Raw genomic sequence first — 27,539 nt, 5'->3', positions numbered from 1 at the left:
CGCCCTGCCTACTACCACCCTGCTCTTGCTTTTCCGCCTGCCACTGCCTGCTGCCTACCGCCGCTCAACCCTGCTGCCGCCTGTTGCCTGCCATGCGCGCCCGTCAGCCCTGTTGCCGCCGCTCCACCCTGCCGCGCGCGCCCGCCGGCCTGTGCCGCCCTTGTCGCGCGCCAGCATGGCTCCGCCGCTGCTCGAGAAATTGACTATTATAGGACTCCAAAGATTTGGTTTCTCTATAATAGGACTCCAAATGTTGGTTTCTTCCAAATAAGACTCCAAACATTTTCTCTAAGCTATAATAGAATTTTCTTCTCTTTTATCATGTTTTAAGCCATAAATACACCTAAATACATACTCAAATACACGCAGCTCGAGCTCCCCCTCCAGCTCCTGCTTCTCCCGCTCCCGCTTGGTGACCAGCTCGTTCAGCAGCTGTAGCGCCTCCTGGTCGTACTCGGACTGCTCCTCCATCATCCATTGATACTGCAGCGCCTCCATCTGCATCGCCGCCTTCTCCTCCTGCAGCCTGTTGATTATCGCCATCATCTGGTTCGCCGTGATGGCCGCGGCGCTCTGCTCTTCCTCCAGCTCCACGTACAGCGCGCCCAGCGCCTTCCGCTCGGCCTGCAGCGCCGATCTCAGCTGTTGTGGCACCGCTGATGAAGCTGCTGTGCCAGACGGTCATCGGCCTGCTCCTCGCCAACCCGCAGGTCCAGGTCGTGCCCAGGGCCACCTTCAAGCTCCTGAGCAAGCTCGCCTTCGCGCTCTTACTCCCCTTCCTGATCTTCGTCCACCTCGGCAAGTCGGTCATCATTGACAACGTCCTGCACTGGTGGTTCATCCCGGTCAACATGCTCATCAGCACTGCGATCGGGTGCATTCTTGGGTACATAGTGATAAAAAATCACAGCCATGGCATGATAAAAAAAACACAGCATGGCGTACATGGCGTGCTGGCAATATTTAGCACAAATTAACATAGTGATTCATACGTAATTACAAGTAATATATAACAGCAAATATTTAGCACAATTTAGTTCATCTCATAAAACCACGTTGGTAGCATAAACCATGTTTGTACCAGAATGATGTTCCAAAATAGATCAAAGTCATATGAAATAAATAATGAGTTTACATCTCATCACAACTAAAATAAATACGATCATCCAATGTTCAGCTTTCTCCTCTTTGGAGTCATCTTTTTTGGTGGCACCGGGGTAGGCATCCTCACGGGGCTAGTGTTAGATAAGTAGGCAAATTCATGTTTAATTTATTCCATAAAAATAATGCAAGAAAGATTAACATGATATCATATATGTGCTTGTCCAAATAATACATCATCAACATCATCATGAAAAATATTCCAGTGCCAAACAGCAAGACATGACATGTGATATTTCTCAATAAAAACACGTTAAACATGCTGTAGACACTAGACACAAAATTACTGATTTTCAGAATTAAATCGGCATACCCAACGGCAGAGCCGGAAGCACCCGAAAGCGATATGGTGCTTTGTCGATGTAGTCGTCCCGCTTGGTGCAGTGCAAAAAAGTTTCTATGAAGATCCCGCTCGTTCGCCTAGCGCCGGGAGGAAGTCGTGCCGCGCAGTCGCCCGAACAGGAAGAAGTTGACGTCGCCGCCGGGAACAGGGAACAGAAACGAGTAGTCGTGCCGCCGCTGACACTCCCCAAAAATGTGATTGCCGTCCTCACCCGAGCAGGTGAACCCAGCGGACGGAGACATTTCAGAGGCCTACTCTTCCATCTCGTGTGCGCGCAGGAGACAGAACGGGAAAAACTCAGAGTACTGCTGGATTGTGATTGTCGCAAGTTTTTTTTTAACTGAAGGTGGTCTACTTGACTTATAGCAAAGGAAGACAGAAGGTCAGAAGCCGCCCGCAGCTACCAGAGGAGACGATAAGTCTCTCACGCATGTAGCAGCGCTTGCACAAGAGCATGCATGCAGCAATGCATGCAGCACTAATTTGGTTAGTAACTCCCGTAATTAGTGACCACAAGCACCAGAGCATGCAGCAATACATGCATCACTAATTTTGGTTGATAACTCCCATAATTAGTGACAAGAATTAGGCCATGCCCGTCCGTTTGTTTGTCATACATGTCCACGCTCACAATTAAACCACTTAATGTGCAATATTGGACCATAGAGTTTTATTAGATTTATTAAATATTAATGGCCCAAATGCACATTATATCTAACAATCCCCACCAAACTCTAAGGTACAATGCGAAAATATCTCAGAACCACAATTCTTTTATATACTAGTGTTTCGATGGAGATTGTTAAGTTGAACATCCATTTAGAATAATAGCTACATTCAGCCACAACTGATCAATGGACAAAGCCTTGAATTGACAGTTTTGTGTGAGATGAATTTCACTAGAATCCTTAACTGATACTAGGCTACAAAGAGCATTCCCTCTGTTTGAAGCTTATAAGTCACACTTCCTAGCCTTTTCATGAGTATTTAGAGATTACCCACATCTCATAGATTGTGACTAGCATATAGGTGTGTTCCTTTTAGGATGTCCTGTAGGTCAACATCCCTACTATACAAAGCCACTCAGAACGCATTAAGAAATTAATCAACCTCCCTTACAGTATTGGAGAGATGGTGCATCTCAAATGAGCTAGACTTTATTCTAAGGAGTCTCTCCCTCGGCCATCCACTAGCTTGTTTCGCCATCCTAATTCACGGGATCTCCGATCACAAAGGACATGTTACCACTATGGAATGACTTCAAGTGGGTCTCAAGCTCAACTCCCTCGATGCACCTTCTATCACATTGCGTGATAGACCCTTAGTAAACTGATCTGCCAGATTATTAGATGTATGGACATAATCCAATGATATTACTCTAGAGTTTCTCAATTTTCTGACAGTCTTCAGGCGCCTTTTCACATGCCTTGTAGATTTCATATTATCCTTAGAACTGTTCACCTTTGTTATCACAGTTTGGTTGTCACATTTCATGGATATAGCCGGTATAGGTTTCTCAACAATCGGCAAATCCATAAGGAGCTCACGTAGCCATTCGGCTTCAGCACCAGCAGTGTCCAATGCTGTCAGTTCTGCTTCCATTGTAGACTTTGTTAAGATAGTCTGCTTGCAAGACTTCCAGGAAACAACGCCACCTCCAAACAGGAACACATATCCGCTTGTGGCATACAGGTCATCAGCATCAGAAATCCAATTAGCATCACAATAACCTTCTAGTACCCTTGGATACCCGGTAAAGTGAATGCCATTACTCATTGTGCCTTTTAGATAGCGTAGTACTCTCTCAAGAGCACCCCAGTGAATATCTCCCGGATTTGACACAAACCGGCTTAGCTTGCTCACAGCAAATGAGATATCAGGCCTAGTCGCACTAGCCAAATACATGAGAGAACCAATTATTTGTGAATATCTCAGTTGGTCTCTTGCAATTTTCCGATTTTTTCTCAAAATCACGCTTGGGTCATAGGGAGTTGGAGCTGGTGAACAGTCATCGTACTTAAAATGATTTAACACCTTTTCCACATAGTGGGACTGCACAAGAATAACCCCACCATTTCCTTCTTCTCTCAAAAGCTTAATGTTGAGAATAATATCAGCCTCACCCAAGTCTTTCATCTCAAAATTGTTAGACAAAAAATTCTTCACTTCTTTGATCACATCGATATTATTCCCGAATATCAAAATGTCATCCACATATAAGCACAAAATGACACAATTGCCTCAACTGAACCGATAGTATACACATTTATTAACTTCATTCACCACAAAGCCGGCTGATGTTAAAGGTTTATCAAATTTCTCATGCCATTGCTTTGGTGCTTGCTTTAGGCCGTATAAGGATTTTAGCAGCTTACACACCTTACCCTTTTGACCTTTTGCCACAAATCCATCAGGCTGATCCATATAGATCTCTTCCTCAAGCTCTCCGTTCAAAAAAGCTGTCTTAACATCCATCTGATGAATGAGAAGACCGTGTGAGGCAGCCAAGGATATTAGCACACGTATGGTGGTCAGTCGGGCAACTGGTGAATAAGTGTCAAAATAGTCCTCTTCTTCCTTTTGTGTTTAGCCTTTAGCAACTAGCCTTGCCTTGTACTTCTCAACAGTACCATCAGGCCTCATTTTCTTTTTGAACACCCATTTACACCTCACAGGTTTACATCCATAAGGACGATCAACCACTTCCTAGGTCCCATTAGACATAATAAAATCCATCTCACTTTGCACTGCATCCTTCCATAAGTCAGCATCAATGGATGAATATGCCTCGGCAATGGTTGTGGGAGTGTTTTCCGCGAGGTATATAATAAAGTCCTCACCAAAGGATTTTGCAATCCTTTGTCTCTTGCTTTTTCGAGTGACTGTATTATTGTCCTCCTCAGGAGTTTCCACATGAGTTTCAAAATCATCATTATTTATCAGTTCATGGACATCCTCAGAAGAAATAGAATTATGACTAGAAATGCTAGGTGTATTTTTCATGGGAAATTCATCTTCCAAAAATGTTGCATCTCTCGATTCCGTGATAGTACCCTCATATATATCCGGTATTTTGGAATTTATTATCAAAAATCTATAACCCACGCTGTGTATAGCATAACCAAGAAAAACACAGTCAACGGTTTTGGGTCCAAGCTTTCGCTTCTTGTTAATGGGCACATGCACCTTTGCCAAACAACCCCATGTTCGCAGATAGGAGAGATTTAATCTCTTTTTCTCCCATTCCTCGAATGGTGTAATTTCTTTGTTCTTTGTGAGCACCCTATTCAGGACATGACACGCTGTCAAAATCGCCTCACCCCACCATTTCTTAGATAGTCCCGCAGTTTCTAACATGGCGTTAACCAAATCAGTTAGAGTACGGTTCTTCCTCTCAGCAATCCCAATGGATTGAGGTGAGTATGGTGGTGTCCTCTCATGAATAATTCCATGCTCCGCGCAAAACTCAGAAAACTCATTTGAGAAATATTCTCCACCGCGATCAGAACGTACCCGTTTAATTTTCTTTTCAAGCTGGTTTTCTACCTCAGCCTTATAGATTTTAAAATAATGCAACGCTTCATCCTTTGTTTTTAACAGATACACATAGCAAAATCTAGTGCAATCATCTATAAGCGTCATGAAATATTTCTTGCCACCTTTGGTCAATATTCCATTCATCTCACAAATATCTGAATGAATTAATTCAAGCGGTGCCAACTCTCTCGCCGCAGCAGCCTTGTGAGGCTTGCGAGGTTGTTTTGCTTCAACACACACATGGCACTTTGAATTTTTGACCACATCAAATTTAGGAATTAAATTCAAACTAGCTAAGCGAGACATGCAACCAACATTAACATGACATAACCTCGAATGCCAAATATTAGTCTCAACATTACTAACCACATTGTTCACAGATTTAAAGCAAGTATCAACCAAAGACAAGCGGAACAAGCCTCCGCTCTCATAGCCTTTTCCAACAAAAGTTCCATATTTAGAAACAACACATTTATTGGATTCAAATACTAGCTTATAACCTTCACGACAGAGTAAGGAGCCACTAATCAAGTTCTTCTTTATTGAGAGGACATGATGCACGTTCTTGAGCTGCACGGTCTTTCCCGAAGTAAGTTTTAGATCGACCGTACCAACACCATGAACAGCTGCACGCGCTCCATTCCCCATCAGCAAGGAGGCAGCCCGCTCGGTCTGGTAAAAAGAAAACAAGGAAAAATCAGCACACACATGAATATTTGCACCGGGATCAACCCACCAATTAGGTGAATAACAAACTAAAAATGCAAAAGGTAAAAATTTACCATACCCAGAAGTTGCAGCTTCAGTCTCAACGGTGTTGACTGATTTCTGTGCAGGAGGCTTCCATTTAGCCTCATGACACTCTCTTGCAAAGTGCCCAGTCTTGCCACAGGTGAAACAGTTCATCTTTTCCTTAGTCATATTTTTCCCTTCTTGAAAGAAGTGGAGGGCTTCTGCTTAAGCTCTTGCTGAAATTTCTTTTTATGTGGTTTGGGACGATTCTTTTGCACCACATGTGCGCTAGAACTCCCCTCAACAATCTTCTTGCCTTTGACATCTTTTGCTCTAGCCTTGTCCTCAACATCAAGAGTCCCAACAAGCTCAGCAGTGCTAAATTCTTACCTCTTATGTTTCAGAGAAGTTGCAAAGTCAGTCCAAGATTGTGGCAGCTTTGCAATCATGCAACCTGCCACAAACTTGTCGGGAAGCGCACACCCAAACAGCTCAAGTTCCTTCACCAGTGCCTGTATTTCATGAACCTGTTCGACTACCAGATGGTTCTCAACCATCCGATAGTAATGGAACTGCTCCATGACGTACAGCTCAGAACCGGCGTCAGAAATGCCGTAACGGGCCTCAAGAGCATCCCAAATAGCCTTACCAGTCGGAAGCTGAATATATGCATCAATGAGAGAATCTCCAATGACGCTCAGCAAGCCACCCCTACAATTGGTGTCATCATGATCGAACTGACGTTGCTCATCAACGGTTCGAACAGTGGCAGGTATCTCAGTCACCACATAAAAGCAACACATAGAGGACAACCACATAATAGTTTTCTAGCGCCATCTCTTATACTGAGTGCCCTCAAATGGCGGTGGTTTCAACATACTCGCAAAGCCAACAGAGGAAAATTGCCTATAATCACGTTTTTGGATTGTTAGATAAGTAGGCAAATTCATGTTTAATTTATTCCATAAAAATGATGCAAGAAAGATTAACATGATATCATATATGTGCTTGTCCAAATAATACATCATCAACATCATCATGAAAAATATTCCAGTGCCAAACAGCAAGACATGACATGTGATATTTCTCAATAAAAACATGTTAAACATGATGTAGACACTAGACACAAAATTACTGATTTTCAGAATTAAATCGGCATACCCAGCGGCAGAGCCGGAAGCACCCGAAAGCGACATGGTGCTTTGTCGATGTAGTCGTCCCGCTTGGTGCAGTGCAGAAAAGTTTCTGTGAAGATCCTGCTCGTTCACCTAGCGCCGGGAAGAAGTCGTGCCGCGCCGTCGCCCGAACAGGAAGAAGTTGACGTCGCCGCCGGGAACAGGGAACAGAAACGAGTAGTCGTGCCGCCGCTGACACTCCCCAAAAACGTGATTGCCGTCCTCACCCGAGCAGGTGAACCCAGCGGACGGAGACGTTTCGGAGGCCTACTCTTCCATCTCGTGTGCGCGCAGGAGACGGAACGGGAAAAACTCAGAGTACTGCTTTATTGTGATTGTCGCAAGTTTTTTTTTTAACTGAAGGTGGTCTACTTGACTTATAGCAAAGGAAGACAGAAGGCCAGAAGCCGCCCGCAGCTACCAGAGGAGACGATAAGTCTCTCACACATGTAGCAGCACTTGCACAAGAGCATGCATGCAGCACTAATTTGGTTAGTAACTCCCGTAATTAGTGACCACATGCACCAGAGCATGCAGCAATACATGCATCACTAATTTTGGTTGATAACTCCCATAATTAGTGACAAGAATTAGGCCATGCCCGTCCGTTTGTTTGCCATGCATGTCCACGCTCACAATTAAACCACTTAATGTGCAATATTGGACCATAGAGTTTTATTAGATTTATTAAATATTAATGGCCCAAATGCACATTATATCTAACAGCTAGCGTTGTCAGGTTGTGAAGATGTGCCATCTCCTAATAACATTGCTACCATGCTGCAAATAAATACAATCAATAATTAGATGTATCGAAAAACAATTGTATAGTGAATGTGTTAATATTGCTAACTGTGACGGAACCGCCAAATTAAAACTCGCAATTAAGCGTAATGACCGTCATTTGAACACATCGGGCACATTAGTTTAATGGTTTAATTTGACAGTCCTTTCTCAGCCCACGTCCTGATCGAAACAACACCGATAGTCTCACGCGAAGTTGAGCGCAGATAGTACCAGCATGGCACATATTTGAAAATACAACAATATACACAAGATTCTGCCATAAGTTTTTCAAACCAAGTTTGAATACATGCATAATTTACAAATTTTACGTTACCGGATCTAAAGTTCGAACCAATGTAAAAAGGCCTACAACTACCACAAGTGTACATCGAGGAGTCCCCTAACTAGGCGTCGGGCTCCACAACCTCTCATCCCTCTGCATCCCGACGGATGAACTTAACGCAACAGGGACAGAAGTCAACGTCCGGGTGTCCTGCAATAATTGTGGCAACAAACCCTGAGTATACTAATACTCAGCAAGCCTTACCCGACCATGGGTATACATAGCCCCTATCTAGACATGCACGGCTTTTTGGCTAGTGGGTTGTTTTACAGAAAAGCATCTATAGTTGGATCCTTACTTTCAATATTTTAGCCACATGTTTTATATAGAAAGACTCTCATCTAATGTTCGCATTTCTAAAGCAATCATGTTGGAGCATTACAATAATGATTCAAAATAGTTCCATCATTTATCACTATTATTTCCAATTCATTTCTACGAGGCGACAAAGAGATCAAGGCCCTCATATCCGCGAGACACGGCGAATCGATCTGATTTAACCTTGCAAGGTAGACCTAACCAACACGGCACGTCTTAACCCCATCGGACCACACGCACCAACCTTTCCCCTCCCCGCCTCGAACTACAGGACCGCCCCACCATCATATGGTCAGCCGAGCTCAACGTGAGACCACCAAAAGTAAACACGTGCATCCCTGTTTCTCCGCGACTACTCGACCACCCCAGGAGGTGAGTTGAAGTCCTATACTTTCGAAGCAAGGCAGCACCCGGCTTACCGGTTTCGACTACCTCCTACTCCCGGCATGCGGCTAGTATAATTCAATCCCCGATCAGCACTGCCGACAACGGACGGTCCTTAATCGACACAGACGGGGCTAGGGCACCCAGGAACCCTGTCCTGCTGCCATACCTTTACATGGTCATCATTTCCCCATTTGGTCTCACATTTTCCATTTATCCATATCATACTCAAATACTCATGTACTGGAATAGCAATCTATCATATATCTCGCGAGTAACCGAAAATTACTCGACTTCTAACCATCCTATATCTCGCGAGTGACAAGAGAGCACTCGTCTTCCCATTAAGCATAGCACTTCTATCGTCCTATACATACTAGTATAATTCAAGGAAACCTAGGGATCATGCAACTAGGGTTTCAAACAATTCCTAAACCTAATGCACAAATAATAAAGACATATATAGGTGTCATAATTTGAAATAATAGGATGTGCACCGGGGCTTGCCTTCGGGCTATTGCTCAGAGCTAGGGTCAGACGGGCCTTGGGCCGAGTTCTCACGCCTCTCCTCCTGGGCTTGCTCCGGCTGCTCCTGCGGTGCCGCAATCACCTCATACACAGTGTCCTCAACTGCGGATGCTACACGAATGCATATGAAATGATTGAGTACAACTCAAACTATACAATCACTATATTTTAAAATGAAATGTCTTGCGGACTGTCCGCGCCCAAATGGCGGACCGTCCGCAGTACAATTCCGCAGACCCACCAGAACCAACTACGTCTCTGGACAAATTTCAAAATTATAGGGCGGACTGTCCGCTCCAACATAGCAGACCGCCCGCGGTTCAATTCCGCAAAATCACCAGAGGCAATGATGCCTCTGGACAAATTTTAAACTCTACAGCGAACTGTCCGACCCTCCTTGGCGGACCGTCCGCAGTTCACTCTGCCAATCCACCAAAGACGACAACGTCTCTGGACAAAATTCTAGACTCTACGGCGGACTGTCTGCTCTCCAATAGCGGACCGTCCGCAGTTCAACCCTGCGAAACCCACCAGAGACAACATCGTCTCTGGACAAATTTCGAACTCTACAGCGGACTGTCCGCTCTCCAATAGCGGACTGTCCGCAGTTCAATTCAGCGAAACCATCAGAGACTGTCCGGCCCCTGGACAACTTCTAACCTGACCAGCGGACTGTCCGGCCCTCCTAGGCGGACCGTCCGCGATTCCTATCTTTTGACACCGCGCGCGGCCACCAGTGAGGCCGGCGCGGCGCCGCGGCGCGCAGTTCGTGCCGATCGTGGCCCGACCGATGGCGAGGCTAGCACTACACCATCTACTGGACGAGACGCACACGGGCATGGGTGATGCACACGAAGAATTCAAGCCTAACCTAATCGGCGACGTGCGGCCCGTGGCGGTCAAAAACGACTTTGTGGAGAATGTGCGTGGAAACCACTAGAACGTGGAGGAACGAGGGGAGCACGAGCATGAGTGTCTCACTTACTGTCGATTTGAGCCCTTGGACGAAAGAAACGGTGCCTGTACAATGGAGTTCCACGGTGAGGTCGAGTTTGGGCGAAACTCGAACTGACGGCTGGGGAATCCGAGATTCCCGGCGAGGTGGGGGTTGTGGCGGTGGTTGGAGGGGTTGAGGAGGGAGCTAGGGAGGTGGTCAAGCTTTAGGTGCGGTGGATTTGAATCCATGGAGGGGAGCTCGCTGATTCGTCCGGCGAATAGGTGGCGCTCAAGCGCCGTCCATGGCGTCGGGAGGGAGGGGGAGAGTGAAGCAAGAGAGAGAACGAGAGATGAGCTCGGGGTGGTGAAGGGGAGGTACGCATCTTCAATGCGTCATACTGGGATAGCCGGGGAACGAGCTCGACGGTCGGCACGTGGCGGCGACCGACGAACCTCGGTCTCGGAGTGGTTGAAACAGAGCCGTCGCGGACCGTCCGCCACCTAAAGCGGACTGTCCGGGAGGCAGGGTGTTACACTAACCTTCTTGTGACCCTTCCTGGACTATCCCGTAGGATTTGTTCCCTAGTTGGCCTCTATGGGGTGCTAGGTCCTTGCTGCATTTGTTTTGTGACATTCTTTCTAGGTTTCCTACGCTTCCTACAAGTGATGACTGATGAAATAAATTAATACTGACATTTTCATTAAAGTTTTTTGATAAATGAAATAATCAGTTACCCCTTTTTTGCGGTCACATTCAATGGGCACTTGGAACTAGCTTGTCTATGACCTTTTTGTCCGCATCTTCTGCAAGTCATAGGTCCTCTTCTCATCTTTTGTCCTTTTGCGTTTGTTGGAACAGTATCGTTATCACCTTTGCCCTCATGCCATCCCTTCTCACCTTCACCCTCATTGGTAGATTTACCTTTCTTCTTATGTCCACCTTCATCCCATCCCTTGATTCTTAGTTTCCTCATTCTTCCAACAGATAATTTTTCCAAAGGTGCACCAACGCCAAATGGTAGGTCGACATGTGGCCACTGCATTTTATCTGTCATTGGCTCAATCTCTTGACCATAAGCAGCCCTGAATCTATTCACAGAGTAGTAGTCATGCACAAATTGTTCTAGGTCCACTCCCCTTTGGCGGGTTGCATAGGCCAGCACATGTTGGCATGGCTTACCGGTGTGCTGCCATTCAAGACAAGTACATGTTTGTTGGCCTAGCTTGACAATATGCCTCATAGAAACCGCTCCGCTATGGTCCCACACCTCTGCACTCCAGTTAGAACATGGTACAATCTTCAAGTGTCCCAAACCTCTAGTTTTTGCTCTTCGCTGAACCATAATAGCTGGGAGTATCCTGCCTTCAGGTAGCCTATTTGCAATAATTCTTCTCTTGTTCCACAGTACCATGATCATTTCTTTGATCTTATCAGCATGGTCAGCAACCGGTAAGTCCTTATGGTCTCTAATCCAGTTATTAAATGACTCAGCAATGTTGCTAGTTATGTAGTCACATTTAATTTCTGGGTTGAAAGCACACCTATACCATAATAGCTTATGATTGGCCTGTAAACATTGCACTGGAGCTGGTGATCCACTTACCATTTTTGCTATATTGTCATAGAAAATATCCTCTCTATAAGCCCGTGCAGCAGGATATATCTGGCCAAACCCTCTAAATCTCTTCTTGAAGTTTCTGACCATATGATAAAAGCATTCCCTTTGCTCCGCATTGGGGAATACATTCTTCACTACATTCTCCAAGCCCTTGCAAGCATCAGAACAAACAACAAGGAGTGGAAGGTCACCTATAGCTTTCTTCAATTGTTCCATGAACCAAGTCCAGTTATCTATTGTTTCCTGAGCTAGGAAGCCATAAGCGACTGGATACATCCAATTGTGGCCATCAACTGCTACTGCTGCAGCCAAATGACCATTCCACCTCCTGTTAAGTGCTGCAGCATCTACACTCGAATGAGGCCTACAACCTTCCAGGAATCCATTAATGCATGGTTTCAAGGCACAGAAAAAACGGTGGAAATATATCTCACCATCTACCTCAAGAACATCAATCTCAACGACACTCTCAGGACTCCGCTTCATCATCTCGGCCTTCCACTTAAATAATAGCTCAAAGCTATTTGACCATTTCCCATAAATCTCTTCAAGTGCTCTTTTTTTTACCCTGCTGTACAGTGTCATATCCAATTGTACACTTATGACTTGGATTTGTCTCCAACCTCGTTTTCAGTTCCTTAGTACCAATGTTTGGTTCAATTCTAAGGATATCCACAGCCCTGCTAGCAACCCACTTGCAACTTGGAGTTGTAACCTGCATCCTCTCGCTAGACACACAATCATGTTTATCAACTAGCACGGTTACCTACAAAAATAGAAAAAAATGATATTAAATTACATAACTAGATGAATGGTTGAATTAAATGATACAAAAAAAATACCTCTACAGTAGCGCTGCCATCCAATTTCGATCCATTTATCCTCCAAGTACAAGGGCCTGTCGCTTCATCACCAGACTTGCAAAAAGCTCTGTATTTCTTTGTAGTTGACTTCTCTACTCCTAAATGGAACTCCTTCTTGATGGCATAAGTCCGCACTGCCAGTTTGAACTCTTCCATTGTTGGGTACTGTGTCCCAACCTCCATCATTAGTAGGAATGGCAGCACCATCAACATCTTGACCAAGCTCTAAATCATTTCCTTGTTCATCCATTCGACGATGGTGTCCTTATGTAGGTATATTTGGTGTGCCCTCATCTGCCAAACCTAAAAGCTCGCACATTTGACTCTCGCTCATAAGTTCAATTCGTCCCTCATCATTTGTCAACTATCTGTATGGTAGACCAATCAACTCGTTCTGTATTTTTGACATCATTTACTTGGGACCTAAAAAAGCAAAATCTAGTTTAGTGTACTAGTAACATTGATACTAATAAATAGAGAGAGAAATCGTTAATGATCTGCATGTTCTAGTACTGAACTTGCTCGACGGATATACTGAATGTTCAATCAGATAGGCTGCATGCATGGTCTAGTACTATATCACTTACTACTGTCTAGCGTACTATACTATTTCCATGTCTTGAGCAAACTGAATAGTACATATAAATTGATCGTAAATGGCAAAAGAGAGAAATCGGTAGTGCCAATACCTCTGCACATCAAGCACCGAAAGATTGTACTCTATTCTTGGATGATGAACAGTGGACAGCAGAGCTCTTGCTAAACCTACAGCATCGTCGCTAGGGTTCGGCTGTGGAAGGTCACCGGCCGCCGTGGCCTGCCCTCCAGGAGCACCAGCTGCCGTCACCTCCCCTCCAGGAGCACTAGCTATCGTTGCCTCCCCACTAGAAGCACCAGTAGGCCCCGACGCGCCTAGGGTTGTTGCCCCGGCCGCGGGAACAGCATGGATTATTAGGGCAAGGACACCACTTGGACGGGCGGCGTGGGGAGTTGTGGAGGGCGGCATGACACGGAGAGCGGCGGCGGTGCTAGTCGAGCGGGGGAGGCGGACGTACGTGAGAAATCACGATCCGGAGAAAAGAGGGCAATATTGTTATTAGAATCATATACATGTATTTGAGTATGTAGTTAGGTGTATTTATGGCTTAAAACATGATAAAAGGGAAGAAAATCCTATTATAGCTTAGAGAAAATGTTTGGAGTTCTATTTGGGAGAAACCAACGTTTGGAGTTCTATTATAGAGAAACCAAATCTTTGGAGTCATATAATAGTCAATTTCTCCCGTTGCTCGCGCTCGCCCAGATTCGGTGCCTCCGTCTGCTAGGGTTAGGCTGACTTCAACGAGGTAAGGCAAAAGCAAAAATGCATCGGTACAGTGTTTTTGGGAAGGAATTCTCCAACAGACACGCAAACAAGACATGCATTTTGCCTTGGATGCCAACGGCGACGTGTAAGGATCGATGGACCAAGAGGGGGGTGAATTGGGCCTTTTTCAAATTTCTAAAACAGAATAAAGCAACCTTAACCTATGCAATGCTAGTAAGGCTCAATTCACCAACCGGCTAACTAAGCAAACTACACAAGCTATAAAGAGAACAACAAGATATGAAACTAAGCAAGGTAGAGCTAAGTTATGATCTCTAAGGTCAAGCACATGAATAATTGTATGAAAGTAAGTGCTTGAAAGTAAAGAGTGGGCAAGAGACAACTGGATTTTTTCCATGGTGTCGATGTGTTGGCACACACCCCTAATCCATGTTGTGACACTCACTAAGAGTCTTGTCACCTCCCATGTCACCGAGACGAGGGCGCTCACTAAGAGTCTCCGTTCACCTTCCCGGCGTGGTGGAGCTCAAGCCACGTACAAACTTCTTCGGGCTCCCACAATCCTTGGCAAGCTCCGGAACAAACACCTTCAATTACCAAGATCGCCTAGGTGCTGCCAATCACCAAGAGTAACAAGCTAGGGCCTTCACTAGAGCAAGAACCGATCACCAAGAACGGATGCACACAAGCTTCTCTCTACTCAAGTCCTTAGTCTTGCTTCTTGAATGATTGAATGAACAAAGGTATGGAAGATCTCTCAACAATAGTATGAGTGTATGAATGTTGCCTGGTGTCAAGAGACCTCAAAATGACCCATTGGAGGGGTATATATAGGCAGCTCACACGAATGAAGCCGTTGGAGAAAAGCTGTCAGAAAAGTACTTAATGCCGGTTAATCCGACGAACCTCCAATAGCCAGCGTCGGTTTAACCGATGAATGTAAACTACCCATTTGGAAAACTAGCCGTTACAACTTGGGCAGATTAACCGACGTATCATCGGTTTAACCGGTGAGTGTAGTTGTCCACTGATCAACTGAAAAACCAACTCTCTGGACAACTGCACCGACGTTAACTCAAATCCGACGTCGGTTTAACCGGTGAGTATAACTTCTGAAATCCCTGGAAAAACCAACTCACTGATCAATTGCACCGACGTTCAATTTCAAACATCATCGGTTTAACCGGTGTATAGACTTGAAATTCCCTCGAAAAACCAACTCTCTGGACTAATGCACCGACGTTAATTTCAAAATCGTCGATTTAACTGGTGTATAGATCCTGTCCAGACTCTGATAACTGCGTTTAACCGACGTATAGAAAAGTTGAGTCGTCGGTTAAACCGGTGTATAGACTTTTTCTGATTTTGCCTTTTCTGATTTGAGTCTTGAATGAAATCCAAATATTCTTGAGATATAAGTTGAAAACCACTTATTTGAACTTCTAGGAACCTGAGTGACCATAGTGTGCATCCATTTTTGATTGACCATGTCCATGCTCAAGTTACTTAGCCTTAACCCCTCTTAATAGTGCGACCTCTACAAAACTATAAAATCTATACTAATCTAAGTGTCCTTCTCAACCTTGCGACACTTAGGACTAGAAAGATCCTTAGTCTTGTTATATATTTGAGTTGAATACCGAGATCGCCTTTTAGAATAACGAAATTGAGGGGCCTCTTTGACATATGACCAAATGAGCGATAATGTTTCATTGAGATGCACAAACTCATTAGTCATAATAATGGTTGTCATTAATCACCGAAACATACATAGAGGGCCTAGATGCTTACAAGACGCAAAAATGCTTCTCGTCTATCCTCCGACGCAAATCACTGGTGGACCCGCGCGGACGGAGATGGCTCCAGCTATCGAGCTCCTCGATGGTCGAGCCCCGTCGGCCAGGAGCAGAGGAGAGTGGAGGAATCAAGCTCCTCCTCCAGCGCAGGACCAGCCTGCGGCGGCAGCACGCCACTTCTCGATACCCGCGGCCAGCGGATGCGCCGCGTCCATGGCCGGCGGGCGCGGGCGCAGAGCCAGCTGCGGCGCCCCTCCTGCTCTGCCTCCCTTCTCCCCCTCACTGCGCCGTCCATCGGTGCACGCGAGGAGATCCAACGGCGGCGAGATCCGGCCGCACCATTCCTCCTTGACGCCAGCGGTGCTGTGCTCCCCTCATCCTGCGACGGCGGCGGGTCTCCCTCTCCTCCGGCGGATGAGGCGAGGCGCACGCGCGGGTTGGTGCTCGACTCGTGGGCGGCGCGCGGCGGGACGGCGACTCCAATGAGCTTCAGCTTCGTCGCCGGTCCTCCCTCTCTCTCCTGGCGGTTCGGTGGAGGCCGTGGCGGAGGAGGACCGCGAGCCTGGGCTTCCATGGAGCTCCCTCCTCTCTCGGCATGGGCAGCAGCAGCGGCGGCGGTTGGCGCAGACACAAAGCAGAGGAAGAAGACCGCCGGCGGCCTTCTGCTGCCGGTGGTGGCAAAATCCTATTTGCCTCAGACCAAAAATGCATGGGCAACCCATCTACTGTGGAGGATGGAAACGAAGGAATGCATGTCCTGTTTTACCTTGCCTTGTTGAAGTCAGTCTTAGGAAGAGGATCGGCACCTCCGTCTGTAGAATGGAAAATAAAGATAGGGTTAAGGGTAAAGATTGGGTTAAGGGTATGAACGTTTTTTCTCAGTGGCCTTTGTTTTTCTCTGATTTATTTTAGTTGTTTTACCGGATATACACCTAACGGTGTGGAAAGGAGGGGTAAATGGAGTCTTCGTTTCAATAAAGTAGGGGTAAAATCGCACAAATAAAAAAATAAGGATAAAATCACCATTAGAGATTGAAACAGGGGCAAGAACGCCTAATTCCCTATTTAATAACACCGACCCCAAACTATGGATGATTTTCCCTACAAAATCGGAAAATGGTAGGGCTGTTCGCGATAGGATTCTGTCAATAGCGATCAAACCTTGGGCAACTGTAAATGGTTTCCGGCCCATTATTGTACAATCTTAAAATAATTATTATATTACAAGATCAATAATCAACTAAAACTACCGTGGCAACATCATAACATGCCAAAAATGTTCCACATACTCCCTCTGTCCCAAAAAACAAATCACTCTAGCATTCAAAATTTATTCCAAAAACAAATCATCTTACTCTATTTAGAAAGTGCATGTACATGCAAGAATTAATTAGTGCTAAATATAGGTAATAAATAGGAGCAAATATAATCATTTCATTTTATTGTTAATTTGTCCTAGAATTTCTAGGATGATATGTTTTTTGGAACGGAGGGAGTACCCTCCATCATTAGAGTTGGTGGGTCTTTCCGCCTGTGTTTTTAGATTAGTCGCGATTAATTGTGCTTATTGGTTTGCCAGCACCGGTCATGTCCACGAGGCGATTATCTCGACTAGAAATCTGGTTGTCCGACTATATAATTGTTGACTGACTGTAATTAGTCATCCGATTAGCATGGGGATAACTAGTTTATGGGCAACTTTACGCCATCGATGGTTTTGATTTGGTGCTCTATTATGTTTTAGGTATGAGTCTGTCTCATGTCATGATATAAGTGTTGGTTGTACTCAGTTCCTAGATGGTTCGATGTTTCATTCTTAGTGGTGCTGAATTAACTTGCTAGTTGCTCTAGAATATAAAACTACTGAGTCACCATCTAACCATCAACATTATCTTGACCTTTGCTTTAAACAATAGTATATCGGTTCTAGAATATACATGACCACTAGGCTACGATTAAGACCTAAAAGACTTGACTAATCGGACTGATCCACGACAAATCACAACTAATCATCTTATTAGTACCCTTACGACTAGACACGATTTTACGATTGAAAACATTGCATTCTGGTGTAAGAGTATCTCCAACAGCTTCCCAATAAACAGTTCCCAATAAGATATTATTGGGATGTCCCAATACCACTTTTATAGATAATTGGGAGAGATACTTTCTACTAATGTTCTCCCAATACAACTAGCATATTGAGAGAGAGAGAGAGCGCCAAAATTCTACGTTTATTTTAGGGGGTTGAAATATTGGGACAACCCAATAATTATTTGGTAAAGTGAGAGATTTTGACCTGCTGGAGTATATCTTCTTTCTAATATTATCAATTTATTAGGGAAAGGGAGACCACTGAAGATGCTCTCATCAGCCTATCTAAAGTAAGAAACTTATGAGTTGAAGTTTCTGTGGTAACTATTGTAGCAAAAAAGTGAGAAAGAATAGATGGAGTGAATAAATTGTTGTATTTTTTTATGGGGCACCACTGTTTATATACATGCCTAAGGCTAGTCTCAGTATTTGTGATACATCAGCAAAAATATTGATTTGACATGAAATTTAAGAGGAGAGAGAGAATAGCAGGATCATCTCCCTGACCCCTCCGTAGCTCGCTTGACAAAACCATGACCCCAAGGGGAATTTACATATTTACCATTATAACAAAGGTCACTCGCTGGATTAACACTTTTAAACGGGCTCCTACAGATTTAGCACAATTATAGTCGTAAATCTTACGTTTTTACCACTTTTGCCTACGTGGCAGGACACGGCGGCAGGCCACGTTGGCGCCCGGTCCGCAAGGCGAGGCGAAATGTCCTTTATGCCCTCTTTGTTGCCTCTTTGTTCATGTGCCCGTGACCCCGTCCAGCCCGTTGACCGCTCCCACTCTCCTCACCCCCTCTCGCTATCGCTATCCGGGGTTGAGCGAGCGAGCAGGGGCCAGAGGCTGCGGCGGGGCCGGAGGCCGCGGCGGCGCGCTAGTGATGGGCCGAAGGGAGCGGAATCCGCGGCTGCGCGCGAGGCCTCCGCGGATCGACGACATGCGGGCCGGCGGGAGAGGCGGCGCACGGGGCCAGCAGGCCAGCGGCGCAGCAAGCCCCAAGGGCGCACCTCTCCGGATCGACGGCGTGTAGGGGCAGCGAGAGCGGCGGCGCGCAAGGCCGGCGAGGGCAGCGAGAGCGGCGGGGCGCAAAGCCGGCGAGGGCGGCAGAGCGCGGGGCTTGGTCGCGTGGGGCCGGAGACGGCGGCGGCGCGTGGGTGCTGCGGAGCAGGGGAGGCAGCCGCATGGGCCGGCGGCGTCCCGCGCGAGAAGCAGGTAGGCGGCGTGTACCGCGCCACGTCGGAGGTGGCCGCATAGGCCAGGCTCGCGCGTGCGAGGTGCAGGCACGGGGCGGGGGTGCTGCTTCGCAGGGTTTGTGGCCGCACGGCGCGGGCGCGTGCTAGGAGCATGCCGGCGGCGGAGGCTACCTGCCAGGCTGCTGCTGCACGGGGGACGTGGCCGGCTGGCCGTACAAGGCCAGCGCGGCCGCCCATGCTGCTGCGACGAGGATCAAAATTACAAGAAAAAAAAAGATGTGTGCTACGAATCAAGCAGCTCTCCGCCGTTCACCTAATCTCTCTGATTTTGTTTTGATTATGAAGTAATTGATATTTTGCCTCAGTAATTCAGTTCTCTGATCTCCCACAGCTCTCTACCCCATCTAATTTTGTTCTAATTTTGGTCTCGTGGAGAATTGGTGATTGAAATTACTGAACCAGCAAATTGGTGATTGGAATTACTGAACCATCATTGAACTTCGAGATTAGTAATTGAGCTACTACTCAGTTCTAACTTTTCTCCGCTTGTTTTGCTTTGATGCAGTTCAGTCATTTTCGTTATTTCTAGTTTTAGTGTTAACCATCAAGATCTATATCTGTTACTAGATTGTTCATTATCTGTTACACAGAGCAGAGCAGAGCGACAAGGGGAGCAGAGAAGGCAGCGGGGCTCCCATGCTTTCTTCTCCGTGGAGCAGATTGGGAATTAAAAATTACTGAATCTTCGCTTGAATTCGACAAAGGGGCGGTCAAAGGCTGGACGGGGTGTCACGGGCACATGAACAAAGGCGGGGCACAAAGGACATTTCGCCTCGCCTTGCTGACCGGGCGTCAACGTGGCCTGTCGCCGTGTCCCGCCACGTAGGCAAAAGTGGTAAAAACATAAGATTTCCAGCTACAGTAGTGCTAAATCTGTAGAAGCCCGTTTAAGAGTGCTAATCCAGCGAGTGACCTTTCTTATAATGGTAAATATGTAAATATCCCTGACCCCAGAGTTCAAAAAAAAAAAAACATGACCCCAGGATGACCCGCGCACTGAGCCCGGTCGTCGGTTCATCCGCATCCCATGCTCCCCGCTCCGCCGCCGCCCGAAACCTCCCCCGCTCGCTCCGTTCCCGCGCCTGGCTCCCGCGGTTGCGCGCCAAAGGCCCGCTGCCGCTCGCGCGCTAAATCCTCCTTCGCTCCAGGGCTCGCCGCCCTGCTCCACCGTGACGGGCTCAAATCCCCGCCGCCGCTTGCAGTCCACCTCTCCACTGCGCCACCCAAATCCCCCTGCGCCGCCCAAATTTCCCTCCGCAGCCGCTTCAGTTCCGTCAGCCAAACCCTGCGCGCCCAAATCGATCTCCTGCGGCGCCCAAATTCCCTTCCGCTGCACCCTGCGCCGCCCCCACCCCAAATCCCCCTGCGCCGTACCTCTGCTCGACAAGGAAGGGCGCCGGCAATGCCTTTTCCTCTCTCCCTGTTTGCTATATATGGCGCAGAAGCTTTCCTCTCTCCGTGTGAATTCTGTTACTCGCTACATATCTAGAGTTTGAAATATGTTATATGTATCATTTCCATTTATGCAACTTTATTTTAATATTGTACGGATATTAAAGTTAAATGAACCATATATATTCTAGTATGTTGTTTTACAAATGGTTATATAGTTCACATGTTACATTTGATTACACCACCATTGAACAATTTAATACTGTAATATGTCTATAAACCTGTGCAATGACACTGTGCACTGAGAGGGGTAGTGTCAAGCTCACATGGCTCTTTTTTTTGTGTAAAGATATCTGTATTATACGGTAAGGAATACATCCATGAAGACGTACGAATACAGACAGGTCCCAAGACGACATGAAGGATACAGATGCTGCAACCAATCTACACAGAGGACCCTAGAAAAACAACAAAACACAAGTAGGTCCTTTGGATCCCCTGTGCTCACTAGAAGTGCCGCCGGCTTCACCAAACCGTCGAACAGTTGATCGCCGAAGCACGAAGGTGCAAGCACAGAACCTAAGCCGAAGAAGCATCCCTCGCGCAAAGGCTTCAAATGGAACCGATATCAGATACTCGTTGTGGCTCGCAGTCGGGGACGAACCCCGCACTTCTTCGGCGCCGGAGTCGGCCAGGCAGCTCCCGCCCGCCTATCTTCCTCCACCCCTGCATCCAATCCTCCCCATCCCCACGGTGGGGGTGTGCAGACCTGCGAAAGACATCCAACGCCCCCGAAACCGTCTCCGCCATCGAGGCATCGACGACCCGTGTCCGGCCGCGAACGGTAGACAAACCTCCACGCTAGAAAGCCAACGACACTGCCACCGCCGCCGCCCTAGATCCGGCATGGAGGTTAGGATTTGTTCCACCTCCAATCTTCACAAGCGACTCCAAAATTTGGTGACGCCACAAAATCCAGCCATCGGCTGCCAGCTTGTGATGGAGAGGAGAGGAAAACGGATCCACCGTCGCCCGCCAAACGGCCAACGACCGGAAGAAAAGGTCCACCCTCCCACTGTCGTCGTCCGATTTGCTGAAGAAGGATGTGCTGGCAACAGAGCCGAAGCCACCCACGGCGCATCCATCCATAGGAAGACCGGAAACGAAGAAGAGGAACAAAAGCTTCACCGAGGCAATGACGTAGCAGGTGCCGTCGCAGGGGAAGAAACCGAACTCACCAATAGTCACCGCAGAAGGCGCCATCGCCGTCGCCATAGCCGGCGCCATGTGAGTAGTTATTTAGAACCTAGCTTAGCTAAACTACCCTAGGCCTACAGCTGTACAACACCCTACCGTAGATCCGGCTTCCCCTCCCCCTCCGGTGCTAACGAGGCAACCAGATGGGAGGGGGAAGCGACGGGATCGGAGCAGAGGCCGAGATCGCCTTTCCGCCTTTGTGCAGTACTGTAGCACAGGGAGGGAAATGATATTGGTAACCGTGTGATGACACTGTGCATTGAGACTAGCCTAAGGCTAGTCCCCGTGCAAGTTTCATAGAGGTTTCATGCACATTAAATGAGATGCCACATAGGCAAAAATAATGACATGGCAAGAAATTTATGAAGAGAGAAAAAAATGAGTTTCATCTAGATGAAACTTGGGTTACACTGTTTCCAAGACTATGAAACTTGATAAAACTAGCATTGGGGGCTAGAGAATTTCATCTCATCTGATTTCAACCAATCATGTTCATAGTAATTGAATGCAATGGCTCGCCTATGAAATCGTAAAATGAAACTATGCATTGGGAGGTCCTATTTCATCCATAGTTTCAAAAGCCTTTTGATGATATATCACTCTTGGTAATTGTGTATTGAAACTTTGCACTGAGATTAGACTAAGGAGCCAAGAGGTTTGGCCCTTTGGTGATTAGTAAGCAACTTAATAACATCATTAACTAATTAACTAATTACATATTCTTCATAACTATAATCATTACGCTAATTCCAAAAATTCAGGAGGCAAGAAAAATTCAACAATATAGACCCATTTGCATCCTTAATGTTAGCTTTAAATTTTTTACTAAAGTGGCTACGAATAGGTTGAATAATGTTGCCCAAACAGTGGTGGGTCCTATGCAGACTGCCTTCTTACCAGGCAGGAATATCATGGAAGGAGTAGTCATTTTATATAAAACTATCCATGAGATGCATACCAAAAAACAAAATGGGTCCATTTTCAAAATTGACTTTGAAAAGGTCCATGACAAAGTAAAATGGTCTTTCCTTCAACAGACACTACACATGAAAGGTTTTTCTTCTAAGTGGTGTAGATGGATTGAAGGGATGATTTCTGGCGGAAGTGTTGGGATCAAAGTCAATGACGAAATTGGTCCATACTTCCAAACCAAGAGAGGGCTCCGTCAAGGAGATCCTATGTCACCCATTTTATTTAACATTGTCGCGGATATGCTGGCTCTCATCATTAAGAGGGCAAAGGATGATGGTCAAATAAGAGGTGTTATACGTAACCTTTTGGATGATGGTTTGTCTATCTTACGGTATGCCGATGACACCATCATCTTTATTGATCATGACTTGGAACAAGCTAAGAATCTTAAACTATTGCTTTGTGCTTTTGAACAGTTATCCGGGTTAAAGATCAACTTCCACAAGAGTGAAATTTTCTGCTACGGAGCAGGTAAAGAAATGCAGGACTTCTATACTGATCTCTTTGGTTGTAATGCCGAGGAATACCCTTTTAGATATTTAGGAATTCCTATGCATCATAGAAAGCTACTAAATTATGAGTGGCGAAAGGTTGAAGAAGGTTTTGAGAAAAAAACTCTCTTGTTGGAAAGCTAAGTACTTGTCTTATGGGGGCCGTTTGGTCTTGTTAAATTCGGTACTTAGTAGCCTTCCCATGTTTATGATGTTCTTTTTTGAAGTCCCAAAAGGTGTACTAAAAAATCTTGACCATTTTAGAACGAGATTCTTTTGGCAAGGTTCTTCCGATAAGCACAAGTATAGACTTGCCAAATGGGACATCTTATGTCGTCCTAAAGATCAAGGGGGACTTGGTATCTTAAATTTGCAGCTGCAGAATAAATGCTTGCTGGCAAAATGGTTAGTTAATTTGCTCAATACTAATGGTATTTGGCAAACCATACTAACGAACAAATATTTAGGATCCAAGTCCCTCATGCAGGTGCAGGCAAAGCCTTATGACTCTCATTTCTGGAGAGGTCTTTTGAAGATCAAAGATGAGGTTCCTGCCAAAGGCTCCTTCACGATTAAAGACAGGAGCAAAACTAGGTTCGGGACAACGTATGGGAAGGTCAAATGCCATTCAAAGATAAATACCCATCGCTTTACAAGATTGTGAGGCATCCTCATGCGACGGTGGCCAGTGTTTTGGCTACAAGGCCACTCAATTTATATTTTAGGAGGGCGTTGGTGGGTAACAAGCTAGTGGAATGGCAAAACCTTCTAGCTCAGATCGCGCATATTCAACTGGTGGGTGGGTCGGATACGTTTAAATGGAATTTGACTATTTCAGGATCCTTTACTGTTCGATCTTTATATCTACACTGTCTAGATACACAGTCGCCTTTTAGACATAAGCTAATCTGGAAATTGAAAATTCCTCTAAAGATTAAGATTTTCCTCTGGTTTCTTCGAAAGGGGATTTTATTAACTAAAGACAATCTTGCTAAGAAGAACTGGGCAGGAAGCCAAAAATGATGTGGATGTAATAGTAATGAGACTATAGAACATCTTTTCCTGCTTTGTCCTTATGCAAGAATGGTTCGGAGGATTATCTTTTATGCTACTGGTTTAACGCCACCTAGATCAATTCGTCATGTTTAATTCTTGGCTTTCTAATCAATCTAAAAAAATTAGGAATATCATCTTGGTGGGGGTTGCTACTGTTTGTTGGACGATTTGGAGATGTCGCAATGATATTATTTTTAACAAAAACAAAGTTATCTCGATTTTGCAGGTCATCTTCAGGGGAACATATTGGTTTCATTTCTAGGCTTAGCTACAGTATGAGGAACACGCCAAGGACGCTTTCTCCAGCTTGAGCAGACTTTTTGAGACAGTTGCTCTTGATTTAGTTAAAGGAGGGTGGAAGCATGTCTATCGCTTCCAATAATTCTGTGTCTTTCTAGAGACTGGTGTGCCCTTTTCAATTTTTTACAAACTTTATTTCTTTGGCTGTGTATACCTGGCATAGAGGCCGGATTGTTATCCTTTATCTAAAAAAACTGTAACATCATCGCTGGGTTGGGGCATCCGATTCTTTTTATTTTTTGGCCAGATGCCCGAACCCAAACATTACCCGAAATAGAAATCACGATCATCTTTATTCCCCACGGTGATGACTCCGTCCCAATTTATTTCACAACAAATCTGCGGCTAATATATACCGAATCCAGTACACGGTGCAGCAAGCTAAATCTCACATCTCAAATAATAAAATCATTGCTTTATTTCTCCATTCCCCTGACACTCAGTTGCTTTCCTCCGGCGCTGCCGCCGCCGCGTGTGGTTCAGCGAGCCTCTTCCTGCCCATTTCCACGAGGCGGTCGACCGTCGGCATGGCCGCCCTGGCCTCGTCGAGCGCGGCGAACCGCTCCACCCACGCCGCCAGCCGCGGAGTCCTGGCGGTGTCCACGATCCGCAGTCCCGTCGTCGGCTCCGACGCCTGTATCGCCGGCACGAGTCCGCCTAGCGCGAGGTCGACGAACCCGACGCCGTCGCCGCCGAACCACTCTTTGCCCCGGGTGCGCTGCTCCGCGTCCGCAAGCGCGCGTTCCAGCGTGTCCACCGCCGCGAGGGTCCGCGCCACCGCCTCCGCCTTCTCCTCCTCCGTCCCCGCCGCGTGGATCGCCACCCACGAGCTCAGCAGCTGCACGCGCGCGGGCGCGGCGACCATGACCATCAGGATTCAGGGCCAACCGGCCAAGAACAAAGTGGGCGCGCGGGCCTTTTACCTCTGCATCGACGTAGGCGGCCCAGAAGCGGGCGATGGCGCGGCCGTGGGGATCGGCGGGGAGGAACGCCGTGCCGGCGTCGGGGAAGGCGTCGTCGAGGTACTCGACGATGAGCATGGACTCGCACACCGGCTTGCCTGCGTGGAGGAGGACGGGGACCTTATTGTGGACGGGGTTGGAGGCGAGGAGCTGCTCGCTCTTGTCGGCGAGGTCCACCTCCACGTACTCGTAGTCCAGCCCCTTGAGGTGCAGCGCCACCCGCACCCGCAGCACGAAGGGGCTCGCCCACGCGCCCAGCACCTTCAGCTCGCTGCCTTCCGCAGCATCCATGGTTTCCCGGCCGGGCGGTCAGTCGGTCAACCAAGCCATATGCTTTCCTGGCTTCAGCTCCAGGGACGACTAGTGTTGCCGCTGGCAGGATCTGCTCTGATCAAAAACTGAGAGTTGATTAGTCTCGGGCTCTCGGCGCACGCGTCTCCTAGTCCATGACACATGACGCCGAGGAGCACCATGATCTCGCTGCTGCCGTTGATGACACAGCTCCAGCTCCGGCGAGGTCAACAGTTTCGTTCAAATCAAGCTTCCTTTGATTTAACTCTGGGATTATGTTGCAAGCTCTGGTCAAAATTAAGAGATGACATGATTACACTACTACGAAAACGGTTTTTAGAGATGGGTAAAAATGTAATTTTAGAGGCGGGTGGGCAATGTATCGCTCTTAATGCAAAAAATTACAAACATTCACATTTGGAATGGCAAAAGCACATAATCAAAGGGAAGCCAGTATCTTGATTGTCGTATTCATATATTACAAAGGCCGATCAAGAGATTGGGATTACATCAAGAATGGGCCTACTATAGCCTAGTCGTCGCCAAGGAAAACCTTATTGACAACCTCGACATTGACTTCATAAAGGTCGTCAACGAGCTCCTCGAAGTCCTGCTATGCCTTAATCTCGAGGATGACAGGATGCAGATCTCGGAGGTTGTGCCCAAGCTGGGTCTACACCATAGCCACACCACAGCTTCTTGACGGAATCTGCACTACAACACATATGGACTTCTGTGACGTTGCTTTTACGTCACAAAAGTGCTATTTTAGTTATGTTTCATATTCTGCGACACTTGCATGATGAAAATTCATCCGTCGCCTATACCCCGTAATAAAAGGTATTCAACGACAAAACCCTATTTTTTTTGTCATAAACTTTGTGACGGTTCTTCTATTGTCACTAATTTATGACGAAAATTTTTCATCAGTAAAGATCTATAAAACGTCACATAACCTTATAAGCGGATGATGTGGTGGTGGACTACGGTCTAACATGGTAGCACTTCCGTGACGATTTGGTTCTGACGTGGCACCACTTTCATGATAATTTTGTTCGTCACAGAATACTATGGTTTGCATCTCAGCCCACCCCAAATATAAACCACCAGTACATGTACAGAACGCATGTCAACACAACATATCAAACAAGAATTCATATTCATAATATGGTTTGCATCCATTGAAAATTCATATTGCATCCATCAAAACTTCAGTTCATCAGAAGTTCCACCTACTGAGTGTCAGATCTGCCTAAGTGTTCTTGTGCTGTGCAAGGCAACACAACATGTGGCACAGGTTCACCTCGACCTCGGGCTCATGAACTGCCAGATCCGTTGCGCCGTCACCTTGTAGTGGCAGCCGCACGTACTCGAGCCGTCGGCGCTACCACTGCCACCGCTCGATCCATGAATTTTTCTTTTATTTCAATCATTTTTAATCTAATATTTTAATAATAATATGTGTGAATATAAATTTCCAAGAATTAGCTCTTTTGGTCACGCCAGGAGGCGCGACCCCTAAACGGTCACGCCACATGCTATAGCGCGACCAACCTGTCACGCTGGAACTTCTGCGGTTCGGACCGCACTGCTGACGTGGCAAGGTTGAG

General features: G+C 46.4%; 1 protein-coding gene, 1 long non-coding RNA gene and 1 pseudogene across 2 annotated transcripts; 1 reads left to right on the top strand and 2 right to left on the bottom strand.

Moving 5' to 3' along the window:
• Positions 1 to 1,162: 1,162 nt before the first annotated feature.
• On the bottom strand, positions 1,163 to 11,298 carry LOC120675886 (annotated as a pseudogene).
• Positions 11,299 to 19,214: 7,916 nt separating this feature from the next.
• On the top strand, positions 19,215 to 20,153 carry LOC120675550. The gene is made up of 2 exons (XR_005675389.1): positions 19,215 to 19,657; positions 19,799 to 20,153. It is a non-coding gene; the product is annotated as an uncharacterized LOC120675550 (long non-coding RNA).
• Positions 20,154 to 24,950: 4,797 nt separating this feature from the next.
• LOC120672216 (probable glutathione S-transferase GSTU6) lies at positions 24,951 to 26,059 on the bottom strand. Its single transcript, XM_039952538.1, has 2 exons — positions 25,600 to 26,059; positions 24,951 to 25,514 (listed from the first exon to the last, which is right to left on the bottom strand). Exons 1-2 carry the CDS (start codon positions 25,927 to 25,929, stop codon positions 25,116 to 25,118), a joined length of 729 nt encoding a protein of 242 aa, XP_039808472.1. The 5' UTR covers positions 25,930 to 26,059; the 3' UTR covers positions 24,951 to 25,115.
• Between the last annotated feature and the right edge of the window lie 1,480 nt (positions 26,060 to 27,539).

The sequence above is a fragment of the Panicum virgatum genome, chromosome 5N, assembly GCF_016808335.1.
Source record: "Panicum virgatum strain AP13 chromosome 5N, P.virgatum_v5, whole genome shotgun sequence".
In the NCBI taxonomy this organism is placed as follows: domain Eukaryota; kingdom Viridiplantae; phylum Streptophyta; class Magnoliopsida; order Poales; family Poaceae; genus Panicum; species Panicum virgatum.
Note: the sequence above shows the minus strand (reverse complement) of the source record. Positions and strands in the feature narration are given on the sequence as shown.

What these genes read in the sequence shown, in the direction of transcription:
- LOC120672216 (XM_039952538.1), bottom strand. Translation starts at nt 25,929, where the DNA reads ATGGATGCTGCGGAAGGCAGCGAGCTGAAGGTGCTGGGCGCGTGGGCG. An exon ending in CCGCCTACGTCGATGCAGAG is followed by an intron (nt 25,515 to 25,599) that starts GTAAAAGGCCCG and finishes GCGCGCGTGCAG; the next exon opens with CTGCTGAGCTCGTGGGTGGC.